General features: G+C 36.8%; 2 protein-coding genes across 3 annotated transcripts in view; one reads left to right on the top strand and one right to left on the bottom strand.

Annotated features, from left to right (window-relative positions):
• LOC139149277 (delta-like protein 1) overlaps window positions 1–27,215 on the bottom strand; it is a 61,401-nt gene that overhangs the window by 14,159 nt on the left and 20,027 nt on the right. The window lies entirely within an intron of this gene.
• Window positions 1,121–27,215, top strand: LOC139149272 (WD repeat-containing protein 81-like). 2 transcript variants are annotated; one of them, XM_070720916.1, is made up of 26 exons: window positions 1,121–1,393; window positions 1,937–2,109; window positions 3,025–3,199; window positions 3,565–4,644; window positions 5,392–5,622; window positions 5,986–6,093; window positions 6,517–6,635; window positions 6,958–7,132; window positions 8,263–8,441; window positions 8,990–10,428; window positions 10,678–10,820; window positions 11,997–12,116; window positions 12,608–12,884; window positions 13,540–13,713; window positions 14,081–14,201; window positions 15,520–15,665; window positions 16,363–16,410; window positions 18,638–18,794; window positions 19,024–19,091; window positions 19,999–20,058; window positions 20,618–20,841; window positions 22,933–23,122; window positions 24,288–24,427; window positions 25,613–25,706; window positions 26,203–26,303; window positions 26,582–27,215. In XM_070720916.1, exons 1-26 carry the CDS (start codon window positions 1,286–1,288, stop codon window positions 26,705–26,707), a joined length of 5,976 nt encoding a protein of 1,991 aa, XP_070577017.1. In that variant the 5' UTR covers window positions 1,121–1,285; the 3' UTR covers window positions 26,708–27,215. The 2 variants fall into 2 exon arrangements, with proteins under 2 accessions (XP_070577017.1, XP_070577018.1); XM_070720917.1 differs by lacking the exon at window positions 16,363–16,410.

Here is a 27,215-nt window from a genome sequence, read left to right as displayed (position 1 = left end):
TTTCGAGGTCACGGGACAAAATTATGTGTTTGCATCAAAGGGGTAATTTTTGACACTCTTGCAGTTATGTAACGTGATCATTTTGTACCCTCAGTGGCTTTATGCAAGTAGTCAAGATTTCTCGATATCAAAAAAGGTAAAAAACAGCGGCTTTGTCCCTTTAACGTTGTATGTGGTGCTTAAAGCCGCACTTTTCAATCCCTGGTTCTCGCATTAGTGGAGTTCTCCTCCCAGTCAAACACATGGCCAGTACGATGTTTGATTTCTATAACATTAATTACACAAACTGATTTCAATCTTTTGTCACCTTTTGCTAATCCTGCAAACAGAGCTTATATAATCGTTGATTGACGGTCGGTTCAAATTGCCAACGTTCATTTATTCCCCAGCACCACACTCGAATTTCCTTAAAAAACGTCTTCCAGTCACGTTAGAATTTGAATATAACCACTGAGTTCGATCGGCAGCAGCTTCGTGCTGACCGCTTGGCAGTCTGTCAGCGTTTTTGCGGTCGGAAAAACTAAAAAGTGGCATTTTCTGGAGCGTGTGCCCTCATGTTACTGCTTGGTGTCCACTTACACAATGAACACCGCCATTGGTTGGCCCCCTTTTAAAGGGAGGCCCGCCTTTAAATCAAATGTGAATTTCAAAATTAAATATTTGATATGGCACGATGAAACAGGTTCAGTTCAAAGCAAATTTGAGGCTAGGGGAAGTAAAAATATAGCGCTAATATTTCATTGGTGTGAGATGAAATGAAAACAAGTCTCATCAACTTCCTAATAAAATTTTAGTTGGTAGAAGAAAACAGTCAACTAGATTGTGCGGGACGGAGAAAAATCTGTAAAAACAAAAGACGCCGCTGGCAAGATCAATAGATGGCAGTGTTCAGCGTAGGAAGGATCATTTCGCGACCCAGTAAAATTTGTTTCCGAAGTTCCGCCTTTCTTCATATTTCTAAATTCTTTGATTTTCTCTTCGCATTATAGTGTAACAACAAATTGCCGGCGGATAGAATATGGCCATATCGGCCTCAAATCTCCTTATCTGAAATGAAATAAATTTTATCCAGGATATATATTATCGTAAAAAACACAGAACTGAATAGCGCCCCCATTTCATGTACCTTTCAATACAAAATGGCGCCCACCACAACAAAGTGACTGTCGCGCATTCGCAGTTGTAAAGCCTGTGCGACCGGAACTTACAAGGCAGAGATGATCGTTTAGAAGTATCACAATGACGTTGAGAGATCACAGAGTATTTTAACACAATCGATGCAGAAATGGAGGAAGTTTCTTCCAAAGTATCAGAGGAGCTTGGGCTGGACGCGAACTGTTTACAATCAATGAACATCGATGGAATCGGAGGAAAGAGATCAGTTATTGCATTGGTGAGTACATCGTGTAAACACATAACCTGTTTCCGTCTCCGTTGTCCAGTAAATAGGAGTGAACATTCTTAAGCACTTACAACGCCAGGGTATACATGTCATATGGTAAGAATATTAATTTCAAGTTATGCGCACATCAATTTCGTTTTGTTGGGGGCGGGGCTCAGACTGGCTCACTCGGATTTTGTGGAGCTGCTAACTGACAATATCATACTCTATACTTTCAAAACAAAGAGAGAATTGAAAGCTGTACGATCATTTTGGTTAGTCTTGAAGTATATATATATATATATATATATATATATATATATATATATATATATATATATATATATATATATATATATATATATATATATATAATATATATATATATATATATATATATATATATATATATATATATGTGTGTGTGAGTGTGTGTGTGTGTGTCTGTCTCTCTGTCTGTCTCTCTGTCTGTCTCTGTGTCTGTCTTAGTATGTATGTATGCATGCATGCATGCTTGTATGTATGTATATAAATTAGTTTTGTTAATTTGCTAAGGTTGAAGAGAGTTGGCTGCATCATATGAAATCAACTGGTGCAAAATGTCCAAGCCCAACTTCAATATCAGTGGAAGACACTATTCAGTATAAACCACCTCTTGGAAAGGCTGAATACCCTTGGAGACATGTTGTGATTCAAGTAATTTCAAAACAACACTGGGAGACATATGGGTAAGTGGAACGGCATGTGAGGTGAACGTTTGCTTTCATTGTGATATGAACAGAGGCATCTTCTGACTTAGTCAAAAATGAAAAGTCAAAAATGATACCTCAGTTTGTCAGCTGAGTTTGTCAGTATAACATTTAAGTGTATCTGTGTGGTATATGCCCATGATGTAGCCACCATATAATGCTTGTTTAACCCTTTTCCTGCCAGACAGTATCACTTCCCCATCAGCCAACTCAGTGACAAGCAGTATTGAGTCAAAACCATGGATATTTCCACCCATTTGGCTTTGTCTGTCCGACAGTTTTAATCCATAAAAATCATGTTTACAGTGTCTGTGATTTCAGGGGCCTTCAAATGTTTAATATTTTGTTAAAATGCACCCAATGGGACATATGTTCCTCACTAGTTTTAACCAACTTGACCTGATGGTGAAATATGAACTTGGCAGGAAAAGAATTACATGTAATGCTTTCACCACTATGGTTTGGCCTAAGCCCATTGTTATCAATGGTTAAAGTGGACTTCTGTACAGGGAATTGGGTGAACAGGTTACGTACAGGGTTTTTATATTCAGGTGTTCCCATGTTTGTCGCATTTTATATGCCATGTGGATGTACTACTGTGTATAGCAATATTTTACTAGTCTCATTTCTGAAGATATACATGCAGCATGCATATAGTTTTCCCATTTTCAAAAGAGCAACCTAGAAGAGATTCATGCTCTCTCTGTACCAATGTCAGGGTATTTTAACCCTTCACCCTCTTGCGCGATGCAATGGTCCAGCTTCACCTTTAAAAACAATGGTTTTAGGCTAAACCATTGAGTAGAGAGGGTCAGTCAATGCCAAATACAATGCAGCAGTGAATGCTCTACACTGATTCCAGTTCTAATTTTTTGAGTCAATTTTAACCCGTAGCATTGATCAGACTATCAGTGAGAAACTCCAGTCAACGGCTGTCGATTCAGACCAGCAAGATTTCTTGATGACAATGTCTAGTATTGCACAGGAAAACTACAGAAGCATCTGGGAAGCTGCACAGAAGAAATATCAGACGTTAGAAAGCCGGGCAAGAGGGACAGAATCACAGAAGGTATAAACTTTACTGCACTGATGGTACTTTTCAGATACTATCTATGGTCATCCAACTACCAGTAAAGTCAAGTAGTGCCTGTCCTTTTTTCTCCAATTTATGAAATAAATTATGCAAATACTATAATTTCTTCTTACCAATACGGTATATCTATCTTGCTTTATCACAAAAAAAAACAAGCCAAATTGTGAAGTAAAGTCTTTAGACATCCAGATTTATGTATAGTATAATAGTATATTCAACATAATGGATGTGTATTGAGCAGAACTTGCTATTGGTTTTATTATAAAGTGTCTTTTTTTTCAGTGTCATGTTGTGTTCTTCTTCTCTGAAATACATTTTATTTTCTGTTGTAATTTGCACAGAGAAGTCCGGCTAACCTGAAGTCAGTGATTGAGAATCTTTATGGTTGTAAAGTCATTTCACTGGTAGAAGAGACGACACAAGGTGTTAAAGTGACCTTGGATTCAACTCATAAGAAACTGTTACCTGTTTCAAATCATTCCAATTTGGTACCATCGCTCTTTGCTGTGGAATCAAAAACTAGTTTCTACATTTTTCATCCTTATCGAGAACACACTCTTCATGACGCAGTTACGTTTAGCTCGGCCATATTGGCCAACTCCCATGCAAAACCACTGTTTCTTGTCTACCAAATGCTGCAATCAATGTTACATTGCCACAAGCTGGGAGTTGTTGTAGGAGAAATTAATCTGGGAGACTTCCATCTGGATGAGAAACTGTGGCTGCAGCTTAGTGGACCAAATTGGATGCAGACTCGAGCTCTAGAGACAGAAAAAGAAAGGAATGATAAGAAGGAGGAAGAAGATGAACAGAAATTGAGAGAGCTTTCTGATGAGGTTCAAGGTTGGGTTCAGGGTAAAATTAGTAACTATGACTACCTGATGTATTTGAATGACCTGTCAGGAAGGACCAGGGGCAACCCCAACCACCATCCAATACTGCCATGGGTGACAGATTTCTCATCGGCCACTGCCAACTACAGAGATTTGACCAAGAGTAAATGCAGACTGAACAAGGGAGAAGACCAGCTTGACATCACATATGAAGCTGCCAGGGAAAAATACAGTGGTACAATACCACATCACTTCACCGAATTATTGTCAGATATCACATATCATGTTTACTTTGCCAGGAGAACTCCCAAAGAAGTGCTGTGTGCCCATGTAAGATCAGCCTGGGTGCCCAATGAATATCCATCAAGTATACAACGCATGCAGGAATGGACACCTGAGGAATGCATTCCAGAATTCTTCACCGATCCGACTGTGTTTGAATCCTTGCATCAGGATCTGCCAGATCTGGAGGTTCCACCATGGTGTAACTCTGTGAAGGAGTTTCTTGAGCATCACAGAAGTGTCCTTGAAAGTGACCATGTCTCAAGTCAGTTGCATCATTGGATTGACCTGACCTTTGGTTATAAGGTGAGAGGTCACATCTGTGTATCCATGCTTTCTGGAAAGAAGAAAATCTTCAGAGTGATTGAAAAAATATTGACAAATTTGTATATAATTACACTGTCATTATATATCTCCATGGAAATATCACTCTGTACATCAACCTATATGATGATTACTTCTGTTCTTTTGTTTAATGTTGCCAAACCACAGCAAATTTTTGTAATTCGGTTTTCCAAATGTATTCTCTTTCGTTCTAGAAAAATCTTATTTAGAGTGCACATAAGAAAATCACTAAAAAATAAAGCTTGTATCTCTGAAAGATTACTTTGTGTGACAATATGCTAATTAGCATAATGTAGACATTTTGTGCCTTCAATTTCTGAAATTGAAGAAATGGAAATTTAAATTTGAAATTGAAATAGAATTTTGAAATTTAAATTTGAAATTGAAATTGAAATTTTTTGTTGTTCTCCCTGAGTATCAAAATTACAGTTGAAATAATCATCAAAATCATTTTCAGATCTTCAAAATGTACCATAGTTATCACTGTTTGGCAACAAATTGGGCATCATTTTACAAGTGGTATAGCCACAAACTGATGGCATCAAATCGCCATACACAAAACAGACGCCTTGTAATTATGGCACTGTGTATTGTGTACAGCGATTTGACGTCTTTAGTTTGTGGCTACACCACTTGTAAAATGGTGCCACAAATTGAGTAAATCGGAAATTTAACATCTAAAATGCTACTCACATTTTACCCCCATAGCTGAGTGGTGTTGCAGCTTTAAAGGCTAAGAATGTTTGTTTACAACTTGTTGATCAGCACACAAGACCAACCACACATGGTGTTGTGCAACTATTCAATAAACCCCACCCTGTGAAAATCTTTCAATCCACATTCACATCAAGAAAAGCTCCAGAAATATCCAACACCAATGGACATAGAGTCACTGCCAGTGTGACAGCACCAATGAGTCAGCCAGGTCAAAGGGCAGAGGTGAGACTAAATACTGAACAATTTTATATGAATATTGTGGCACAATGCATCAAATTGTGGAAATGTTGCTGGAGTTAGATGTAAAAAAAATTCCAACTAAGTTGGAGCAAACAGCCAAAACATGAGAAACATATCTAACCACACAAACATTAGTCTCAACGGGCGATATGAGAACTACGATGTTCCAACAGGAGACAAATGTCTTAATCTTTCTCTGATAAGCAGTAACATTGAATAATACCGCGTAATTTATCTGATGGCTGTACCAGTAGTTCAATGTCAAAGTTGCGAAAAATATATATTTCAATGGATAAGAATATTTGAGTTGCCAGTTAATAGTTCCGTACTTCTTTTCCATTGCAGGCAACTACATTGAATCAAGCTGAAGACATTCAAATCAAAGATGAAAATGAAGACATAGAGACAGGATTACCAAAATGGCAGGATGATATTGATAACATACAAGGACAGGTCCGGACATTGTCTTTTATATGAAGTCATAAGTCCAATTTTTTTTACAAAATCTCCCCTATTTCTGTTTATAGTGGTAAGGCAAGAATGCTGGACTACAAATGTGTAATATAATCTGCTACTTGGTTTGGTTTCGCATTTCTTCAGGAGTGAAACAACAGTGACGGCCTGCAGCTGAGTTCAGTTTGTCTTCTGTAGAATCATCAGCACCCTTCTCTGCATAAAATTATTAGATACGAGAAAAAAAAAAGATTGTGCATAGCATCGCCTATGGGTGGTTCGATACATGATCTACCAAAAAATATATACTTTCATTCTGAATGAAATCTGATAGGTTCCAGTCAATATTTTTCTGTAACTTTGAGTTAGAAGCTTGCTGTATGATAACAGCTGCAATAACGCTTACTTTGCATGCGACTCCAGCCGGAGGAAGAAATAGAAACTGACGGAGGAATGAAAAAGGATGGATCGTATGAAAATGGCAATACATCAGCTGACAGTGACATGATAGCACAGAAGAAAAAAAGACTGCCATTCTTCATGTAAGCATTCTGCAGAAATCATGAGATGTCTGAAAATATTAAAGACCTATTAAATGTAGATATGAGAATTTGTCTGCTGTTTGATTTTGAAGCTCCCATTTGCCTTTTATAGGATTAGGAGCCTTTGGGATCAGTCTGCATCTGACATCCATGTGTCTTGTGTGTGTATTCATTTCATTGTAAAATGTGAAAGCCTCAGTATATCTCACCCCAGTGTTGTACATCTTCCAAATTCACTTTTTACAGATTGTTTGAAAATTCATCAGGTAGTTTTTATTCTCAAAACATCAGGATAATCCACAATCTCTGTTTTCCATGACAGCAAACCTCGGAGTGAGACCACTATTGTCACCGATCACATGATGGATCTTCCACAGCATCAGAGTATAATATTGCCGGATAAATACGATCCCTTGCAACAACTCAGCCAGCTGGAATTGTTGTATGAATTCTGCTCCACAAATCTGAAGATGTTGCCTCAACAACGAGAGACACAGGTGAGGGAGTAGTTGTTTGGATTTATTTTAACCCATACCCCTCTTACTCCAATGGTTTAGCCAAATCCTATTGTTGTCTATGGTGAAAGTGGACTTTACATGGACGAATAGGGTGAAAGGATTGGTATACAAAGGGGGGGTCTTTCTTCCTTGCCTTAAGGTAGAACGCACCTCGGGGACAGAAATTCGGGCCTTGAAATTTTATCAATTTTCTTCTGACCTACCACTTGTGGGGCTCATTTTGAAGCTCTTGGCGAAAGAAAAGTTTTCACCGTCTTAGTTTTTCAAAAATCAAAAATTTTATTTTTTGCCATAGAGTTAACACAGGGATGGCGGCCATTTTGAATTTCAAATATCGAGAAATCGCAAGTTATTTGTCTCTCTGGTACCAAAGTTTGCACGGTGACCCCTGATTTTTATTCTTGCTTTGGTAAGAGAATGGTCGAAAGTTTCATTTAGGAAAGTTTGAGCAAAAGTTTAAGTCTTTCACTTTCGAGGTGCATATTACCTTAAGTGTAGTTGTTGAGGATTATTTCCACAAATAAGATGTCACAGCAAATTTCAGGATAAATTTGACAGTAAGGTACATATATATCTTCCTTATACATTTATGTAGATTGCAAACTCCATTCCAAAGGCACTCAACTTGCTTCAAATGTTGCCTGTTTGTGAGAGAGTTCATCGATGAAAATGACACACGCTTTACAAAGATTGTTTTAAAAGTGATATTTTGCCCCTGCAAATGCCTACATTGTTTGGCTTGTTGCCTAATCAGTGCAGTTACTCAATACCTATATGGGACAGTTATCCAGCTGAGCGATAGGCAAAGCAGGGTCCCTCTGGACCGTGGCAGAAGGTACGAACCAGAGTCTGAAATTTTCATCGAAATATACAAAATTTTACACCAAGATAAGAAAAAATTCTGTAAATTTTATATGACATGTTAGACGATGTATTAAAATTTCTTTTTATTTTTAAAATAAACTGTGCAGTAGTAAAAAATTTTGAAATTACAAAGAGGGCTCTTTTTGTAGAAATTCAACACATCATTTCTTAGCAATTAAACAACACTTTTCTTAAACTTTTGTCTCATACCAAAGAATACATTTAGTTGTTTTGTTTCTCTACAGAGGCCTTCTGAAGATACATCTCAACGTCTTATATCCAGGGACATCTATGTGTTTGGTTGCTTGGTTGCTGAAATGCTATTGGCTGATAAACTTCGGATGCAAAACCCGCATGCCTCTTTGTGGCAAAGATATCAAGTTGTTCATAAAACCTGTCAAACCCACAGCCATATGTTGCCAAGGTAATTATCTTTACTGTAGCAGTATGAAATGTTGGGGTTTTTTTTTGTTTTGACTTTTCTTTAAATTTTCATGTAGGCATGTTAGCTGATTCTTCAGGACCATTTGTCCAAGGTTAAAATCTCATGCAAAAATTATCAAATTTTATCGCTCAAATTTCTTGATCCATAGAGTGATTAGACAACTTTCAATTGACTCACGAAAATGATCAATTAACTCAGGAAAATGCACATGTCCAAATGAAACTCTAACATCAACAGCCGTCCATTTTACCGGGTGACGAGAAGACACAAGTTTACTTCGGAACCCCTTTAAGTGTCACCATCATGCACACTGAAATTTTCCCATGAATTTGAAACCTGATTACTTTCTGTTTGTTTTCAAAAAAAACAATGTCTCTAATACCAAACTGCAAAACAGACTAATGATTTCTGAATTTGTTGCATAATTGATGGGGGAATTGGAAAAACAATTTGTGTAGAAAGATCCCATTATTCATATATTCTCATACAGATGATGTTCCTTGTTCTATCCACGTTTTCATCCATAGACCGATTCGGTATGCCCTGGAAGACATTCTGCGGCTTGGCAATCCTCCTGATGAGAACTTTTCACATGAGATGATTTCCAAACGAGAAAAGCTACCTGGGCCTTCTCCATCCCAGCTGCTGAACCCCAACTCATCAGTTTTCCCATTTCCGGAGTATTTCCCAAATCTCTACAATTTTGTGTGCAATTTGCAACAGCCGCTAACAGGAACAACCAAAGAAGAGAGAAGTATTGCTAAAATTCACCTGGCAATACAACACGTACCAAAGCTCCTTAAAGACATGGATAAAGAAGGCAGATCACTGTTACTGCCACACATCATCGCTTTATTTTCTGATGTAGACACAGCCCCATTTGCATCGCTGTACCTCTTCAACAAAGTATCTCAAAGATTAGGCCCAGCCATCACAATTCGGCAAATCTTGCCAGCATTGAAAACCCTGTTTGACAACGACCAGTACACATCTCCAGTCTGCTTGTTGCTGTACCATAAGAGTTTCCTTTCCCAGCTCCTGACACGGATCGGTCTCAGGGAATTCTTAAACCACATTCTGGATTTTCTGGTGGAAGCTGCCGCGGGGAGGAAAGTGTGTCCCATGTTCAATGGAAAGGAAAACGGATCAGGACTGGGACAGTTGACAAGATGTATCTCCATCGGTGAAGATGCATTGAAATCACTCGTTGATGATGATGATGATGCCAAAGTAGAGGCTGCTGACAACAAAGATGATAAGGATGAAGATGTTATAGATATTGGCGCCATAGAGAGTGATGAAAGAGGGTCTGACAGTAGAGATGAGGAGAGCGAGGAAATTAAACAGAGCGACAGCAGCAGCTTGGATCACAGCTTTAGTAAAGATGACGATGACAGCGGAAGTGTCGGTAAAACAAGCCTCACTAAAGATGACGACACGAGCAGCGCTGAGGGCGTCTCCATCTTCATGCAGAATGAGGAAGAAGATCTTGCTGTTTGGAGGAGTGAAGAATTAACAAACAGACTGACTGAACATGATGGAGGGGGAGGTCTTGATAATACGAGTGTGGATGACACAGGGCAGGATTCAGTGGAAATAGAACAAGATGGCTACTCCGGAGACAGTGATGGTGATGATAATGATGTGGAAACAAAGCCGTATCAAGAGGATGGGTCAGACAAAGTGAAAGGAGAAGCCAAATTTGAAATTGACAGTTCAGTAAAGAAGAAGGAAGCAGGCGGTGGGGCATCCAGTTCTTTCGATGCCATGAAAAACATCATGGCCATGGAGAAAGACAGTTCAAAATTGGTGCTTGGAATGAGTCTGTCAGATGTAGCTGTGGATTCCATTCTGTGGCTGTCTCAACGTCTTGGACCCATACTGACTGCTAAATATCTTTCCAAGCAACTTCTGAGAGCCCTAACACTGTGTTACATGGAAGCCGGACAACTCATGATACTTCAAGGTAAAGCACTTATACATGCAATATCTTTGCAAAACATGAATGTGTATTCGTAGAGCAGTGTAAATTTTTGAATAAGCAAATAATAATAATGGGTTCTTATCATAGCGCACATATCCACAAGTTGTGCTCAAGGTGCTGTACAATTATAAAAAAAATTGCTATCCCAAAGCTCAGCACTGAATAGTCATTGAACTTTTTTTTCAATTTTGATATTTAACCTATGACCTTTGACTCCTGTTTCCATGGCAGATAAACCTGATGACATGTATAACAGTGTTGCTGTAGCTGGAGATACTGCCACGTTACCAGTTTTACAGTGTCTGGCAGATATAGCCGTCAGCTATGGCTTGCCATTCATATTGAATCAGTATGTACCGTTCATCAAACAGGTGGTGAGTAGTGCTACAGTTTATGTTGAGAAATCCCTCGGTAGCTTTTTCTGTCAAACACTACTGGTACATGAAAACTCCAAGGCCAAGGGTTTCACTAAGTTTTGAAGTAGAGGGCTAAAACTACATAGTAAGCAGCTGACCGGCTGGCCTGACCACAAAGCGGTTGGGGGTTGAGTGCAGGAGGCGGGGTGTAACCCCTCCCAGCTAAAGGCTAAAAAACATAGAAAATGAGCAAAAAATCACTCTTAACAGCATTTTATACATTTGCATCTATTAATTTCAATTTGCATTTACCCCACCAGACAGTTGCAGAGGTAACTCTTTTCAATTGGAAAGTCCCTTCACAAATCAAAAGTGTATACCATGATCATGACTGATCTCAATCCAAAAATCCCCAAATAAAAATCAGTATCGTACACATAGCTAGTGAGCTGCCTTGAATCGGTATTATTTTTCCCTAAAATGTTGAAATAAATTGGAAATGTTTGTGTTTCTCTTTGATCCTTGCTACGCTGGGTAATCCCTTGGTCAAAGAGCCACGTCACCTAGCAACTGTTTCTTTGGCTGTTTTCCCGCCATTCTGAACAACATTTGTGAGGCAGAGGTAGTATGCATGTTTTTATTAGCAGAAAAAAACGTCACCACATATGGCCCAACCATTGCTGTAGTCAATAGAGGCATCCGTAACAATCGATTACTATTTTCTTTTATTCGGGCAAAACACACTGGATGATTGTACATGATAGTTTACTAAAAATCCACAGAATAGTTTGGTCGCACAATTTGTAATATATTTCCTAGCTATCAAGAAGGTAACAAAACATTTTGCCTATAAAAGAGAATCAACTGGCAAAATCGCAAGAGTTACCAGTCATTTTCGCCAGCTCTTTATGAAACTTCTGCTCTGCAAGTAATGTGAAAAGATTTTGTAGATGTATTGAAATTTTAAATTAAACAGACAAATACAACAAAGCATAAAGTGTGGGTGAGGTTTGTAGATTTACGTATAATCAAAAGGGCAAAAAATGATCCCTGTAATCAACACAAAAGATATGAAAAAATTGCCGTCCTTCATAGTGTAAATGTATTTGTGTTTACTAGTGAATATGAAAGCATACATCTCGACTACACCAAAACTGTCAATGTGAATGTCTAATTTTGACTTTTTCCTGTCAGGTGTTATCAGGAAAATCCAGGGTCAATACCAAAGTAGAAGCTGGAATGATTGCTTCCATGGTGTTGTTGAAATATATGCTGGTGTATATATCAGACGCTATGTTAATGAGACAGATCAGGGTAAGATTTTGACATTGAGCTGCTTGTGTTTACACTGCACAAAATAGCGCTGATCGCAAATGATGTCATTTTCTTTGCAAAAAAAATATTTGTCCACATTTTTGGCCAGAAGGACAAAAATAAAACCTGCTAGAGTTACAGTGGATACTAAAAGTCACTTATTTATAGCTCAGACTACAATCTGCAACAATAGCCAATCAAATGTATCTGAATTTCAATCAGTTGTGTTCGATGTCGCGTGTGTGCAGCTATATTTAGTGACAAACCAAAAGTAACGACCATCGCATAACATTCCTGGAATATTAGCCATACCGTAAAACATTTCATGTTTCTTTTTCGAAAAGTTTGCCAGGTTGAAGTGATAATATAAACTTTTATTGTTTTACGTCAAAAAAGATATCTGTGCGACTGTTAGTGTTTATAAAATGTTAACCTGAATGCCTCATAGTCAAACATAATTTGACAGTGTACATTTTTTGTTCCTCATGTAGGATTTTTTCACCAATATCTTACAACCATTGATCAGCATCGTTGCGTCCAAGTACATCAGTTTTCCTGGTGGGGGCCATGCCAGATCTGTCCTGTGTTACAAACTGGTTGATGTCATGACGTTGATTTCAGTGAGAATTGGACGGGAGATGGCCAGGGAGAACATGACAAGTCTTCTACAACACTTTTTCTGTTGCTTTGATGTGGTGCACAATCCCGATAAAGAGGTCGCTACCGTTGAAAGTCCACCCACCAGGGAAGACAGACAAGTACCAAGAGGTGATTTGAATTTTATGAGCGTGAAGCCTTGTTTCAAACTGGACAGTGTGAATGGGATGACAGATAAACAGTCTGAAAATGGGACATGGCTGATTTGAGTCTGTTTAAGGCAAAAGTATTCAGATAGTCTTGAGCAAGGCCTTCACATACTCAATGCTAGCTTCTTTCCACAAGTGGTATGCGTGCCATTGAATACAGCAATGGCTGTTGTGCTGTGTCTCAATTTAGCACTCATTCCACATCGAAACCATCTCTGCAGACATAAATGAAATTTTACAACAAATGTTACCATTATCTTACTATCTGATAAATTTTGAATCTTTAAAACAATCTCAGTAATCTTCATTGAAAGTTTTGCAATACGTGAATTGTACACATGCATGCAGATACATGCTTTCAGACATCAAAACACATGGAGACAGCATGGCACCATGGGTGTTTCTACAGCATTCAGGACCCAAATTACTCAGTAATATAAGTCTCAGCAGATATAATTGATGTTGAAAATAGTTTATAATCATTGTTTGATTATATCCTCACCTCTCTCTCTGTTTATGCAGTATAAGTAGATCAAGCTTATGTTTATTTTCTCCTGGCTGGAACAGCGCTGTTGCTTTTGTTTTCAGTTAATAGCTTCTTTTTCTCCTCATTCTAGTTTCAGGTGAAGCTGAATGGCAACCTAGCATTGTGAGCAGTCTGGACAGCGACAGTAGCATGTACTGTGAAATTCAAATGGATAGTGTGACCAACACCTACACTGTAGGAACCCCAATGAGACTGAAAGATATGAAAGGAGATGAAGACCACATCAACATGAATGCCAGAAAAGGTAAGTTCAGTTCAGTTCAGTTAGGGATTGAGTATCCGAAGGTAATAATATCCCGTCATAGTCTTGAAGTGGTACGGAAGTGTGAGTCGATATTCTTCTTGAAAGTGTTAACATCCTTGGATAGAATAACCTCATCAGGTAAAGCGTTCCATTCGCTGACAACACGTACAGGAAATGAGTATTTTCTGATGTCCAATCTGGCTGTTTTATTATTTTACTATTTCAAGTCACAATTTGGCATGGAATGTACAGAATACTGGTATCTCATTTATTGAAAATGGTACGCTTTCTTGCAGTCACAGGTGTTCATGGTACTTCATAAATTACCATGTTATTTTCCGCCTCTTATTCTTTTTCAAAAACTTAGATATGTTTGATGGCTTGGAGCAAGGAACTCCGCTTGAAGCTGCGTTCGAAGAGCTGAGATGTGTTTTCACTGAAAAACTAGCGTATACAACCTACATTCCATTTTGCAGACTAGTTGGCAAGTATGTTACAGCTAAATGACATTTTCTCAGTCTTTTTGGCATAACTTACAATTTACAATAAAATGAAAATTGCTGATAAAGATACGGGAGAGTTTCAAAGTCACTGACAGCACTGTTGCAGCCAGGACTCACCCTTGCAACAACGTCCCAAAACGTAACCCATTGTCCTGCATTCTCGCGCACTGCAGGTCACCATGGACGCACTCATGAGTCGACTGTGTTCATTGGATGTAGTCTACAAATAATATCTGTTATTGTTTTGCATGATTATTTTTAGACTCATATTCACATAATTTCAAAGCTTTGATTAAAAGTAACTAAAATGCTGCACTTGATTATAGTCCGACTAAGCTCTGATCAGAGGCAGATACAGTATACTGTTACAAATTAAAGCATAGCGACGCGGCTGGTAGCTTGAATTTTGTTTTGTGAAACTAATTTATAATAACATAATAAAAAATTTGATTGACAAATGATGCGTGTTGTCCCCAAAATGTGCAAAATGTCCCCAAAAATAAATGGTAGTGGGACATAGTGTCCCCTAGTTTAAAATTCCTGGCTGCAACACTGTTGACAGTATGAAAGCCAATTGTCATTAAGATTCTCAACTGTTCATTTAGATTCTCAGTCGTCGACTGAGATTCTCAATAGTCCAATGAGAATCTCAGTCGTCAATTGAGATTCTCAATTTCCAGTGAGATTCTCAGTGTAAAAATTGTTTAGGTGTTAATGAGATTCTTAGAATGAATCTGAAAATACTTGTTGAAAGTGTCAAATAGTTGAGTTGCTTTTAAATCATAGACTTGTAAGTCCATGTGTAAATAAATATTGTAGAGATAGATGTAACATCGATTTGCAATCTTTTCAGTGATTTCAGTGTCCTGATTGATTGTCACAGTAATGATGTTGAATTTTAGAAGTCTCAAAATCAAATAAATACTTTCAATGTGCACTGTTCATTGCTATGGAAACTACTGTTTCTCTCAGTTATATGGAATCTGATATTTTGTGCCAGCTATAAATCCCTAAACTGGAAATCCATCGATTGAGGGCGCTCTACATGACCCTTCTTTATCAATGGTGATTTGTGGTTTGAATGTATATCATGGAGTGCACCCTAGCATGATGGACCTTGCAGTCAAATCATTTATTTAATAGTCTTACTCTTTATTTTACTGGTATAAAGCTCCACATCTGTCTTTGAAATCAATGATTCAGAACTAAAATTGTATTTTGCCTTTAAAAATGATTTTTCCGTGTCAAATCAAATGATACAGTGCTATACGAATTGTGTCCCTTGTGTCATCTTTCTTGGCAGTATTCACGTGGAGAAAATCTTGCTGAATCATGACCTGATATGGAAATTGTCAAGTTCCTATGAAAGTGCCCTGGCAGCTGCTGAAAGTTACCTGAGTCAAGTTGAAAGTAATGCTAGCATTGGTAACAGTGCCGACACTGGTTATGGTGAGTGAACAGGGCAATTTATCACTTAGAAAGTCAGGAAATGTTTGTTTGTATGGGTGTAGTGTCTAGTACTTGGTTGTCATTGCTTTCATAGAGAGAAAATCTTTGCTTTTGCAAAGAGAGAGAGAGAGAGAGAGAGAGAGAGAGAGAGAGAGAGAGACAACAGACAGATAGACAGAGAGTTGGGAGGAAATATTAGAGAGGGAGAGAAGAAGCAGTGACTTCAGCAATATCAACTCTTAAAAAGCACAACAGATTGATGCGGGATATTTGTATCTGAAGGATGAATTTCAAGTTCTATACCAACTTGATGTCTTTATTTTGAAGAATGATAGAACAAAGGGAGAACATTCTATGGAAGGGGTTTACCTTATCATTGAAAACTCTCTCATATGTGCTAAATTTTCATGCAAGAGGATTGATCAAGATCATATATTTTCATCTATATTGTACATGGCAATAGGCACTATTCATATAGGTTGTATATTGTGTGTGTTGTTTTTAGCTCATATTTGGTATGTTTATAAATACCAAAAAGAGCTTATTTAGATGTTAGCATTTTTTCACATTCAATAACCAGGAATTTTTACTCTCAATGTGTCATATGTGATGGTGTCAATTCTAACTTTTTGACGGGTGTAGCTCATCACAACCATTCCAAGTTACCGTCTGTCTATCTGTTGAATAATCTTTACAGATTCACGAGTGACCACACAGACATCATGGTTCATTGAACCACCATCAGGTATATCCTAAAAAGCTTTCAGGAAAATCTCGTTTTCCCAGCACAACCTCTAGATATCTTCCCATTTCCTTAAGATTTTCCCCCTTTTCCTTTCCTACTTGTCGTTACAAAACTGTAAACCCTTGTCCATTTGCCTGATAGTAAAATTTCATTTCCTTCTTGCAACATTGAACTCCATATTGCATATTTTTACTGTATACGTACATGTATATGGCTTCAGTAGTTTTTGCTGAGAATTAGAAACACACAAACAGTGAACTTTGAACTGGTTTTCATGGGAGGATAAAAGTGTCTGTCTGTCTGTGTAATTGGTTCAAATTCTCTACAATTTATCATGTAATGTGGTAAAGAATACCAATTCTTATCTGCCTCTGAGACAAATCAATTATGAAAAACTGATGTGAACAAGGAAACTCTACAATATATTACACCAAGACTTATACACACTGTCAGCTATTTCAAAATTTTCACATAACAAATAAATACTTTGAAGTCAATTTAAATTTAGAAGCACAAGAAATCTTCCAAACATTCAGTTTGACAGTCGTCAGCCTTGGCAATGGAGTCTATGTTCTGTTTCATTTGTTTTGCTGTGTTGTGATTGCACCTCTCCTCTGTGAGTTTGTCACATCAGTGAGCAAGCTGGACTACTTTTGTGTGATACTGTTTGTTTCTCACCTGATAACTGTCATAATTCTCATAACAGAACAGTTTTGCACAGTTTCCCAGAGTGTTTGCGTCAGGTGTCTGCACACCACTGTAGTGCATAGAAAATTGTCGACTTTAGATTCACTGTGTAGTTAAAATCATGAAGTACAAGTATTACATTGCCTGTATATTGGTTCGAGTCCAAATATGAATGATATATGGCCATTAGTCTATATTGTTTATTAGCACTTATGAAGATAGCAAAATGCACATTTCCATATTGTGACATACTTCTATCATACAATCTTTGAAATTTTCCAAAGTTACCAAATTCCGAATGTCGTTCGGTTTACAGCAGAATGAGTACAGATGATGCCGTTCTTGAATGGAGTCTACTTGAAATTGAAGCAAAATGACAGAACACACATGAATCATTATAAGTTGAACCTTAACTGAAAATTTCTTGAAATGACTGTTTATAGATTTGATAGATAATGACAAATAGAGTCTCAGTTGTTAAAATAAACAATAATTCTCAGTAATTTTAGTAACTTGATGGTACTTTGTAGGCTAGCTCATTGACACATTCCTGTAAAAACAATCAAGTCAATCATATTTTACAAATGAAGTACGCAACGAAAGGAGCATAGTAATACTAGAAACAATGTTGTCAGCTTTGTACTGTTTCTGAAATGGTGTAGTCTAGCATTTTGTCAATTAGAATGTTCAGTGGCTGTTAGATATTTTGAATTCAACATATTTATCTAAATGTTCGGCCATTGATGTCTGTTGCAGTCCACTATATTAGGTGTTGAACTTGATCGTTTGTTGTTATTGTAACATCGTCATAGAATGTTCAGTTTCTATTAGAGATTTCAATTGTTTGCATTATGTGTGTTTAGTGTGTCAGCCATTATCAAGTGAACTGGTTTTAATATCATGATTTTGCAACCACAGTAGAGTGGCATATCCTGTTTGCCTCAGCTTCCTGTGTTTCACATTTCTCTGCCGGGACTGTATCATTTTCAGTTCTCATTTTGGTATCTTACTATACCAACCATTGATACAAGTCCTTGCCATGGATGTAATCTTCACCAACAGGCAATAGACATACAGAGCAACAGCATAAACACAAAAATATGCGTCAACCATATATATAAAGCATGTGGTATATTGCAGGCAGATTGAGTGGTGTCTTTCAAGAGTTGTAAATAAAAAATCAAGATCTTTGTCCCTATTGTTTTAATTGGTTGGATTAAAGGTATACTGTCAGCTGTTCCAATTTTGCCACAGTTACCATGGAAAGAGAAAATCTTACCAATCACACATTTTAAGCGGGTAGCCGATTTTAAAAAACAGCGCCCTCACATGGGCATTTTGAGTACCAAGGAATGCCCCTTTGACCACATATGAGCATATTTAGATTACAGGTGACTATATACCTTTAATCTATGTTTTTCAAAAATGAGGCAAAAAGCTTAAAATGTTAAAATCTGTGTGACTTTATTTTTCATGATGTCTTTAAGTCATGTAATTGTTGTTCACACCATATGTTTGTAATTTTTGTCATTTGTAACAGTATCACCATCAGAAGACATCGTAAGTGGACAGTTTGGCAGCAATGTTGCAATGGTTGGCAACAGAATTGAATTAGCGGTGCAGCAACAACTGCAACCACAGCAGAGACAACAGCAACTCCTGCCTAATCTAGCTGAGGATAATCTGAAGACAAGAAGGTATATTCTAGCATCAACTATTGTAATCTCTGCATTCCCACATTTTGTTAGATAGCATTCAAGCAACTGTTTTTTTCATCATTTATAAAAAAAGATCGTATTTATATTTGTTGTTGCAAAAAAGAAGAAAATGAAAATATGAATGATGATGTCTTTCTTGAGCCTGCATCATTGATCAGTTTTGATCTATGATGACATTGTAATTTATGCCTCATGTTTGCTATTTCAGCAATGAGCTAGGTAAAAGTGATCGAACGCTGGATGGAAATTGGCTGATATACTGGGAACATTGTCTTGGTAAGTCTGAAATCTATATAGAAATGTCAACTTGCCAACACCTTTTATTGTCTAGTCAGTGTCTAAATCCATGAACCGGCATTGAATTGCATTTCAAGACTCCAGAATATTATGTCCGATGGCTGTACAATATATTGAGTGTGAAGGATTCACTGGTATGCTGAGTGAACTTTTAATGATGAGACAGAATGGTCGTCAGGGACAGATAATCAGACCGTCCAATTTTATAATACCCTCAATGGTCTGCTGCTTGTGTGAATTCATTTTGAAACTTTTTGAGCAGCTGAACTTTTCACCATCTTGTCTTTTTTGAAAATCAAAATATAAATTTGCCCATAGAGTTGACATAAGGATGGTGGCCATTTTTAATGTCAAATATCTGTAAAGTGTCGATAATTTATTTCTCTTGTACCAAATTTCCATGGCGACCCCTAATATTTATTCTTGATAAAGAAAGGGCATGGTTTAGAGCTTCCGTAGGGAAAGCTTTTGAAAATTTAAAACCTTTAGTTTTGTGGCATGCACTACCATGCTTACAATTTAGGTTAATATCTTATTCTAAGTTGTGTAAAATTGTGTCAAATAATGCCTGCTGTTGGTAGATTTCAAAGACAAGAACAACAAGAAATAATTGTATCAAAATGTTGTAGGGGTAAAAGGCTGAAACCTGCTTGTCGCCAATGGAAACCTTCCAGTTTTGCTGGTAAAGCTTTCGAATTAATCAATGTCATGTATCTATTTTATCAACTGCCATGCGGGGATCAGTCAGAAATATGGAAGTCCCGTTCATATATTTGGTATAAACATTGATCAGGTGAATGATTTTGAAATATGAACAGTTGTTGGTTGTGGATTATGAATGGATTTTCTGTTGTTGCTCCAATGTGTCTGTTTTGCTTGCCTCCAGGAGTAAGTAACCAGGCAACCAGCTTTGACATCCATCAGATAAAGTTAGCAACATACACAGGTAGGTGGCACAATGAAGGGTGATCGTGATAGCCAAATGAATAGGCGAGTGAGTGAATGAATGAATGAATGAACGAATAAATGAATGAATGGAAGTTTGCAAGCCATGCAGTAATGTGACAGGATGAAGGATACCCAAAAGATAAACGAATGAACCAAAGTTAGCAACCTATGGTATGTAGATATGTGACGGAACAAAGTTAATTCAATGAATGGAAAAAGGAATAAAAAAGACAAGTGCGAAAGATAGATAAAAATGATAATAATAGTTGGTATTAAACTTCGGTTCTCATTGCATTTAAATTATTAATCTCAGCAGTGATACAAGTCAGTTTATTTTGGTTGTAAATTTTAAAAAATAGCATCGGTTGTCGGTGATTTACAGTGAGAAATTTGAGAAGAAGCAGAATTGTGTGTCAGTATTAATTGTACAACGTGAAAATAAGATAGCTGTCAGGCAGTATCTTTCATTCTTGTTTCTCTGAATAATCATATTTATCACAGTGTTTATATACTTTCCTGTTAAATTTAAATCTTGTTTGTTTGTTTGTTTGTTTCAGGTCACAGCAATACTGTAAAATCTCTGTGTGTCCTGGACAATGAGACGTCATTCATGAGTGCCAGCAAGGACAAAACGGTCAAATTATGGTCACTTCATAACCATGGTAACGGCAGTGCTAGAATGTCCTGTCAGTGGACCTATGGCCTTCACAAGAAATCTGTTTTCAGCGTCAATTTCATTGAATCCATGCGTTATTGTGCATCATGTGACAACACTGTGCATGTAAGTTAAAGAGAAATTTGAATGCAAGTTTCAAAATTATATGCATAGACCTTATAATGTAGCAAGATTCTCTCCAGGGGCTGTGTTTTATGATACTGTATAGATTTGAGGTAGAATGCGCCTTGTGGACAGATATTTAGACTTTCACACTTTCATAATTCCTTTCTTACCACCACTTTGTTGGGGGCTCATTTTAAAGCTCTTGGCATAAGAAATTTTTTCGCCGTCTTGGTTTTTCAAAAATCAAAAGTTTAATTTTTGTCCATAGACTTAACACAGGGATAGCAGCCATTTTGAATTTCAAATATCAGTTAAATAACGGCTCGGGTATCATCAATATTTCAATCATGACCACCATCCCTTGGGCAGGCAATAAATCGTGATATTGCCCTCGCTCTCATGTGTTATTATTTTTATTACACCGAATAAGCAAACATGCAACGACACAAAAACACAAAGACTTCTTCGAGTACAGTTCGCCTTTCTGAGTCCAGACCTCAGCGTAACTTGTCAGTGCCGAGTCCAGGGTTGCCGCTGAAAGTTTGCCGATCTCCTCGGTGGCGTATCCAAATTTGTTGCTTGCATACGGTAGTCGCTGAACACAGAAATTGCATTCCTTGTTGCCATTTTCATTTGTTTGCTGTTTACTTGCATCAAAATATCATCTAACAGTGCCAGTGACAGCTCTGCATGTCACGTGATTCGTGTTTAACCAATGGTTGTGCACGCTGAATGAGTGAGGTGTAATAATAAACATTAATGTTTCTTCAGTACCAAAATTTGCTCTGCGACCCCCAATTTTCATTCTTTTGAGCCGCATACTATACTACCTTAATATATGGCAACTTTTGTTCCATATGTAACTTGAACCGAACAGCTAGGTGTAAGAATTACCTGTTATTCTATGGTAAACTAAAAGCAGTGTTCAGCTTCTGTAAAGTCTCAGAGTCTCAGAGCAACATACAGTGATTTAATCTGTCTGGACAACTTTCTCTTACCATCTTATTAGCACATCTCTCAATTAAAATGAGATTGTCAAGTATAGAGTTTCTTGGTCAATGGAATTTGTTCCCATATATTCACCCATTCACCCCTACCCCCTGCAATAACCACCCAAAACTACCATTGATATCATGATAAGATGGGTACAGGATACTGATTGGTAATCCCCAAAGTCACGTAGACAAAACTAGTGATAGAAGGACGGTGATTCAACAGTGTTAGATTTTCTCAAACAATAATGTTCGTCATGCGAATTCATTTCAAAACTGTCCTCATAAAAATTATTCAATGATAGGTGTACAGGAATCCTGCACACCTTTCATTGAGATGATTTAATTAAAGGAACTCAATCTTTGCTGTTACCAAATCATCTAATTGAACACAAAATAGAATAATTTTGATATTTATGTCACCAATTATTACTGAAAGCTCTGTTAGTTGTAACTTTTGATGTTGTTGCCTTTATTTTTTGTTCTGTCTGCAAAATTAAATTTCTTGTATTATTCCCATAAACAAGATAAGATGCTCAATGTTCAATTTCTCAAAATAGCCTTTTAGATGTGTTATGTCTAACATTATTATTGACAACTGAGTTTGGTTTGGACTAAAGTTCATTTAACTCTTATTTGTCACATATGTTTCAACAATAAAACTACATGAGTTTGCAGGGCTAATACGCCATATTTCAATATACTCAAGGGAGAATATTGATATTTTCTTGTTGTGTAGTCAAAAGTTTCTACTCTTTTCCCTTGAAAATCAACAATGAATATACATTTGCACTACACAAGAAATTACCTGGTACCTAGTACACCACAATGTACACACTATGCAGAATCATAAAATAGGTAATGAGGTTCCATAATACATGACATCAGACACCTTCGAACCTTGGAACCTTTTGAGTTGAACCTTCAATTTCAGACTCGTCCAACTTTCCGATTTATAGAATTATAGAATTGAAATTTAACAAAATAATTAATATGCTGTTGTTTTTGTAATGCGGAATGTTTTGCCTAACACATGTAAATAGAGACAAATCTATCTGAAAAGATATTTTTATTAATGTACTTTGTGTTTGACTTGTAGGTTTGGGATCCATTTAGTGGTAAGCCTTTGTTGCAATTCCACATGTCACGTAATCCTGTCAGTGTTCTGACGTCAATGCCGGCGCCCTCAACATCACTGCTGGCAGCCACAGTTGATGCTGGTCTCCGTGTCCTCGATTTGAGATGTGGAAAGCTCCAGCAAGAACTCAAAGTTACTCACAGTTCATCAGGTGAAAGGATTGTATTATGATCTCATAGCTACAAGCTATTATCAAAACTTTGTTGTCCCATAAGCTAAAACAGTGGTCTAACATGTGCATTCTAAGTAGGTCTTACGGCACCTGTGTCAGTAATGTATGGCTTTCTACATGGCAGCAATTTTGCAGGATAATATAGAATGCAGTGTCTTGTACACATACATGTGTTTGCTTCTGTTTGCTGATGCAACTGACCAGGAGACAGCATGTGGATGTCCTCTTTTTAGGGATATGATGAAATTAATTTGTGGCAAGTTTTGATGTTAATTTTAAGTTCTAATGATTGCACTCTGTACATGTTCAGCAAATTTTAACAACATCCGCACAGTAAGAAATAAACACTGTATTAGTAAGGGTCCAAAAATGCTACTGGATGAGATTCAAAGATGGAAGGTCTATGGTGATAGTTGTACACACAAAATAAAACCATGTATGGAATCAAAGTCCATACGTGATGCATCAGACTCTTTTATAGCGTGACAATACATCATGTTCAGGTCCCATACCCATACATGGCCACGCTCTGTGTTTACCTTCATACAATTCACATGTAAATTTTTCCAAATGACTTTTCAGTGTGGTACTCATTGCATGTGAGAGAAATATTTTCTAATGCAAAACAATATAATTCACACAACTTACCCATGTGCTTTGTATGGTATTTGTAAAATGAAAGAAGCTGACAATATTCTAGGATAAAATATTCAGAACATTTATTTTGAGATCAAAAGATCAATCAATCAAGCATTGAAAAGATTGATAAATTTGTAGATTCCACTTCACAGCTAACATGTGATTTCATGTCTGCATTTAAACATGTTTTTCTTGACCCAAAACTTGAAAAGTACCTCAAAGTTCAACATTGAATCACTCAAGTAATACCACAAGGCTAAAAATAAAAATGAATGGATGAAGGTGAATGACCTATGACTAGGCAATTGCATCATACACATGCCTTGATCACATTTACTCCTCGCAACACGATGGTCTGTTTTATTCTCAGTATTACATAATAAAAATAGTCTGTCACTCACATTCTATTTCAGTGAAAATTAATACAAAAATTAAAAAAAATAAGTAATAAAGTCAACAAATTTTTATTACAATAAGAATTTTGTCAACTTCATTGGTTTTCTAGGTCTAATTCGTTGTGTAGCAGTGAGTAAAAGTGGCAATACTGTAGCAGCTGGGTTCTCTTCAGGAATTGTGTCTCTGGTGGATATCAGGACTGGTTTATTGCTGGGGGGCTGGAAAGCACATGAAGGGGAGGTATTACAGGTGAGGTGACAAAATTACTAAAATTTGTGAGACAAAATTGTTTTTCCTCAGTTTTCATAATTTTAAATTTTGATGTATACAGTCAGGGATTGTAAAAAATGTCAGATCACAAATATGTTCAATATGTATTTAAACTTTTTCAGACTTCTAAGTGTATGAAATAAATCAGAAAAACATCAACATCAACAATTTTTCCATTATGCAAATATTAATGAATATGCAAAAAACAATATGACAATTAACTAGTCATGAAATTATGTCACATTGTTGAAGAATCAAGGTTTTCTGTCACACAGAACCAACTTAAACTTGTGTTTGAAAATTTTATCACAATTTGATTGATAACTGTTTCCTGGAAATCAGGAAATATTTGATATGTGCCAAGTCCACAGAAAAGACATTTCTGTCTTCAGTATCTGTAGATGATGAATATAACAACGGCACCATATTTGGGGTGTAAGACTACTCAATGACATGCAAATAATTGAAGAGGATGCGTCAAATTAAAAGTCATTTACGTCAACTGTACATTTTAAGGTTACGTCAACAATTCGCAACTTCTTAAGCACCTTCTTAAGCACCTTATCACCACCCTTCGGTGTAACGTCTATTTATCAAAACTGGTGGAAGACAGGACATGTCAATTTTAACACCTGCCCTTAGAGTAGGGTCCCTACCGTATTTGGTAAAGAGTAAATGTTGAAAACAATACACAACCCTCCGATAGCCTTCTTTGTCTTCTTTCACCACGCTGAAACAATAAAAAAGTCATTCGACAGTCTACTACTGGACATGTTGTTTATCAAACCCAAGGACACCAAGTTACATTTCTGCATGTTGCCCTGTGAGCTGTAAATATTTACCTTGCCAATTATGGGCATCCCTGATTAATATTCATGAGGTGATCATAGCTATAGCATGTATGTGTCAACCTTTTTATCGAGCTCATAGCCAGGTAGTAGTGCTGTGTACCAGCTACTATATAAGGATATCCTCAAATATCAGGGCTCAATTTCTGTAAATAGCTCACTTTTATTGATTCCAGTTACTGCTTACACTATTTGCAATATCAGCAAGATTGAACATGTTTTTTTTTTTAACTTCAAAGTGACTAATTTTCAGTCATTTCCATGAAGTCATGCTAATTTCAATAAGGTGACATTACTACATGACTTGCTTGTCTAGGTCAAAGGTTACGAAAACAACCAGTTTGTTACATCATCTATCAATCATTTGACTGTCTGGGGAGAAGATGGCTCTGAAAGGGCAATACTGAGAGGTAAGAATATGACTAATAAACTGAAATAGTCATGCTAATAAAAATAGAGGTTTCCAAACAGTAGAAAAATATTTTTGAAAAATATAAAATTATTTTATAAAAGATGGTATTGTTGACGCATTAAATTTAAAAAATCCAAGAAATAAAGTAAACAAAATAATTATTATAACACACTGGAGTACAAATTTTTTGTTGAAATGCAGTGTGTCGTGCAAAAGATAATTTTAAGCAAACAAATCATTTCAGTGAAGCACGCATAGCGGACCTGTCCTGTGCTTTTAATCATTATTCAAACTCTGTCAGTGAGTCATCCTGCCATCATTTGTTCAAGACATCAAGGTCAAGACTGTATATGGTTATATTTCAACTGGCTGTAATATTGATTTCTGAAAGGGCAAATTGAAAACCCATTGTCCGCCAAGCAAGACCATTATTCAAATGCTGTCAGTCTATTATTATGGTCCTTAATTGTGTTGTTTCTGCTTTCAATAATCAGGAATGAATGAACCAGTGCATTGCATGAATATTTATCAAAACCAGGTGATATCTGCCACAACATCCAATAGATTAGCCATCCATTCTGCCTTTGATGGCCAGGTAAGATTCAGATACTCTCTTTCATACCCATTTCTGTCTATTGTCTGTAATTTAATGTATTCATGGATACCCACTTAATTATGCAAATTGGGAAACTTTGTGCAGGTTGCCATATAAGGAAATATCTAAGCATAACACACAATGCCCATGTACCATGAGACAGTATTCAAATTTTCAGTTTTCAGTCAATTGTTGTTTTGAAATACACTTTGTTGATACAATGGATTGTGCATTTTCTGAAAGATTATAGCAATACATTTGTGTCATTTTTTTTTCAGATATCTTACTGCAATAAGCTGAATCCAGAGGTCTTCAAGGGCATACTTTCATCATTTGACGTTCTACCAATGAATAAATTATTGCTACTTGGATCAGAAAATGGAAACATCTATCTACTTGCATAGCCCTCAGAAAACTGGCACCTTAGATTGTCTGCAGTGCAAATATAATGGAAGTTGGGACAGTCAGCCATGTAAAAGCATCTCTTGCACCCAGATATCAGTCAAAGCTGACAGTGGTACTCATTGGCATGAGACAGACACTGTTTTACATTTACTAATAAAGTTTCTAATGTCTGATGATATTCATGTTGAGTTAATATTATTCTGTTATAGTAACCAGGGTTTAGTATTTCTGTAACCAGACACAGTGTGGTACAGATACTTTGGTATACAATGATAAAAAGTCAACAGTACGTGCTTCAGTCAGGTCAGGACTAATATTGACAAACTTTTAGGGGAGATGCATCATTTTTTGTCCTGATGTATTTCTTTTCTTTTCATTCTGATCAACAATTTATTTTCATGATATGATTTGAGAAATATATTGCCTGCAAGAGTTTTAGATGATACATCACTTCAAAAAAAAATTTCAAAACTTTTGCTCATATTTTGCTGAAGGAAACTTTTGAAG

Source organism: Ptychodera flava, chromosome 14 (assembly GCF_041260155.1).
Source record: "Ptychodera flava strain L36383 chromosome 14, AS_Pfla_20210202, whole genome shotgun sequence".
Lineage (NCBI taxonomy): Eukaryota > Metazoa > Hemichordata > Enteropneusta > Ptychoderidae > Ptychodera > Ptychodera flava.
This window is presented reverse-complemented; position numbering and strand designations above follow the sequence as displayed.

Bases quoted from the DNA above. Each gene is read 5' to 3' on its own strand.
- LOC139149272 (XM_070720916.1), top strand. From the start codon at position 1,286: ATGGAGGAAGTTTCTTCCAAAGTATCAGAGGAGCTTGGGCTGGACGCG. The intron at 5,623-5,985 runs GTGAGACTAAAT...TTTCCATTGCAG, and splicing joins AGCCAGGTCAAAGGGCAGAG to GCAACTACATTGAATCAAGC. The intron at 15,666-16,362 runs GTGAGTGAACAG...TAATCTTTACAG, and splicing joins CAGTGCCGACACTGGTTATG to ATTCACGAGTGACCACACAG.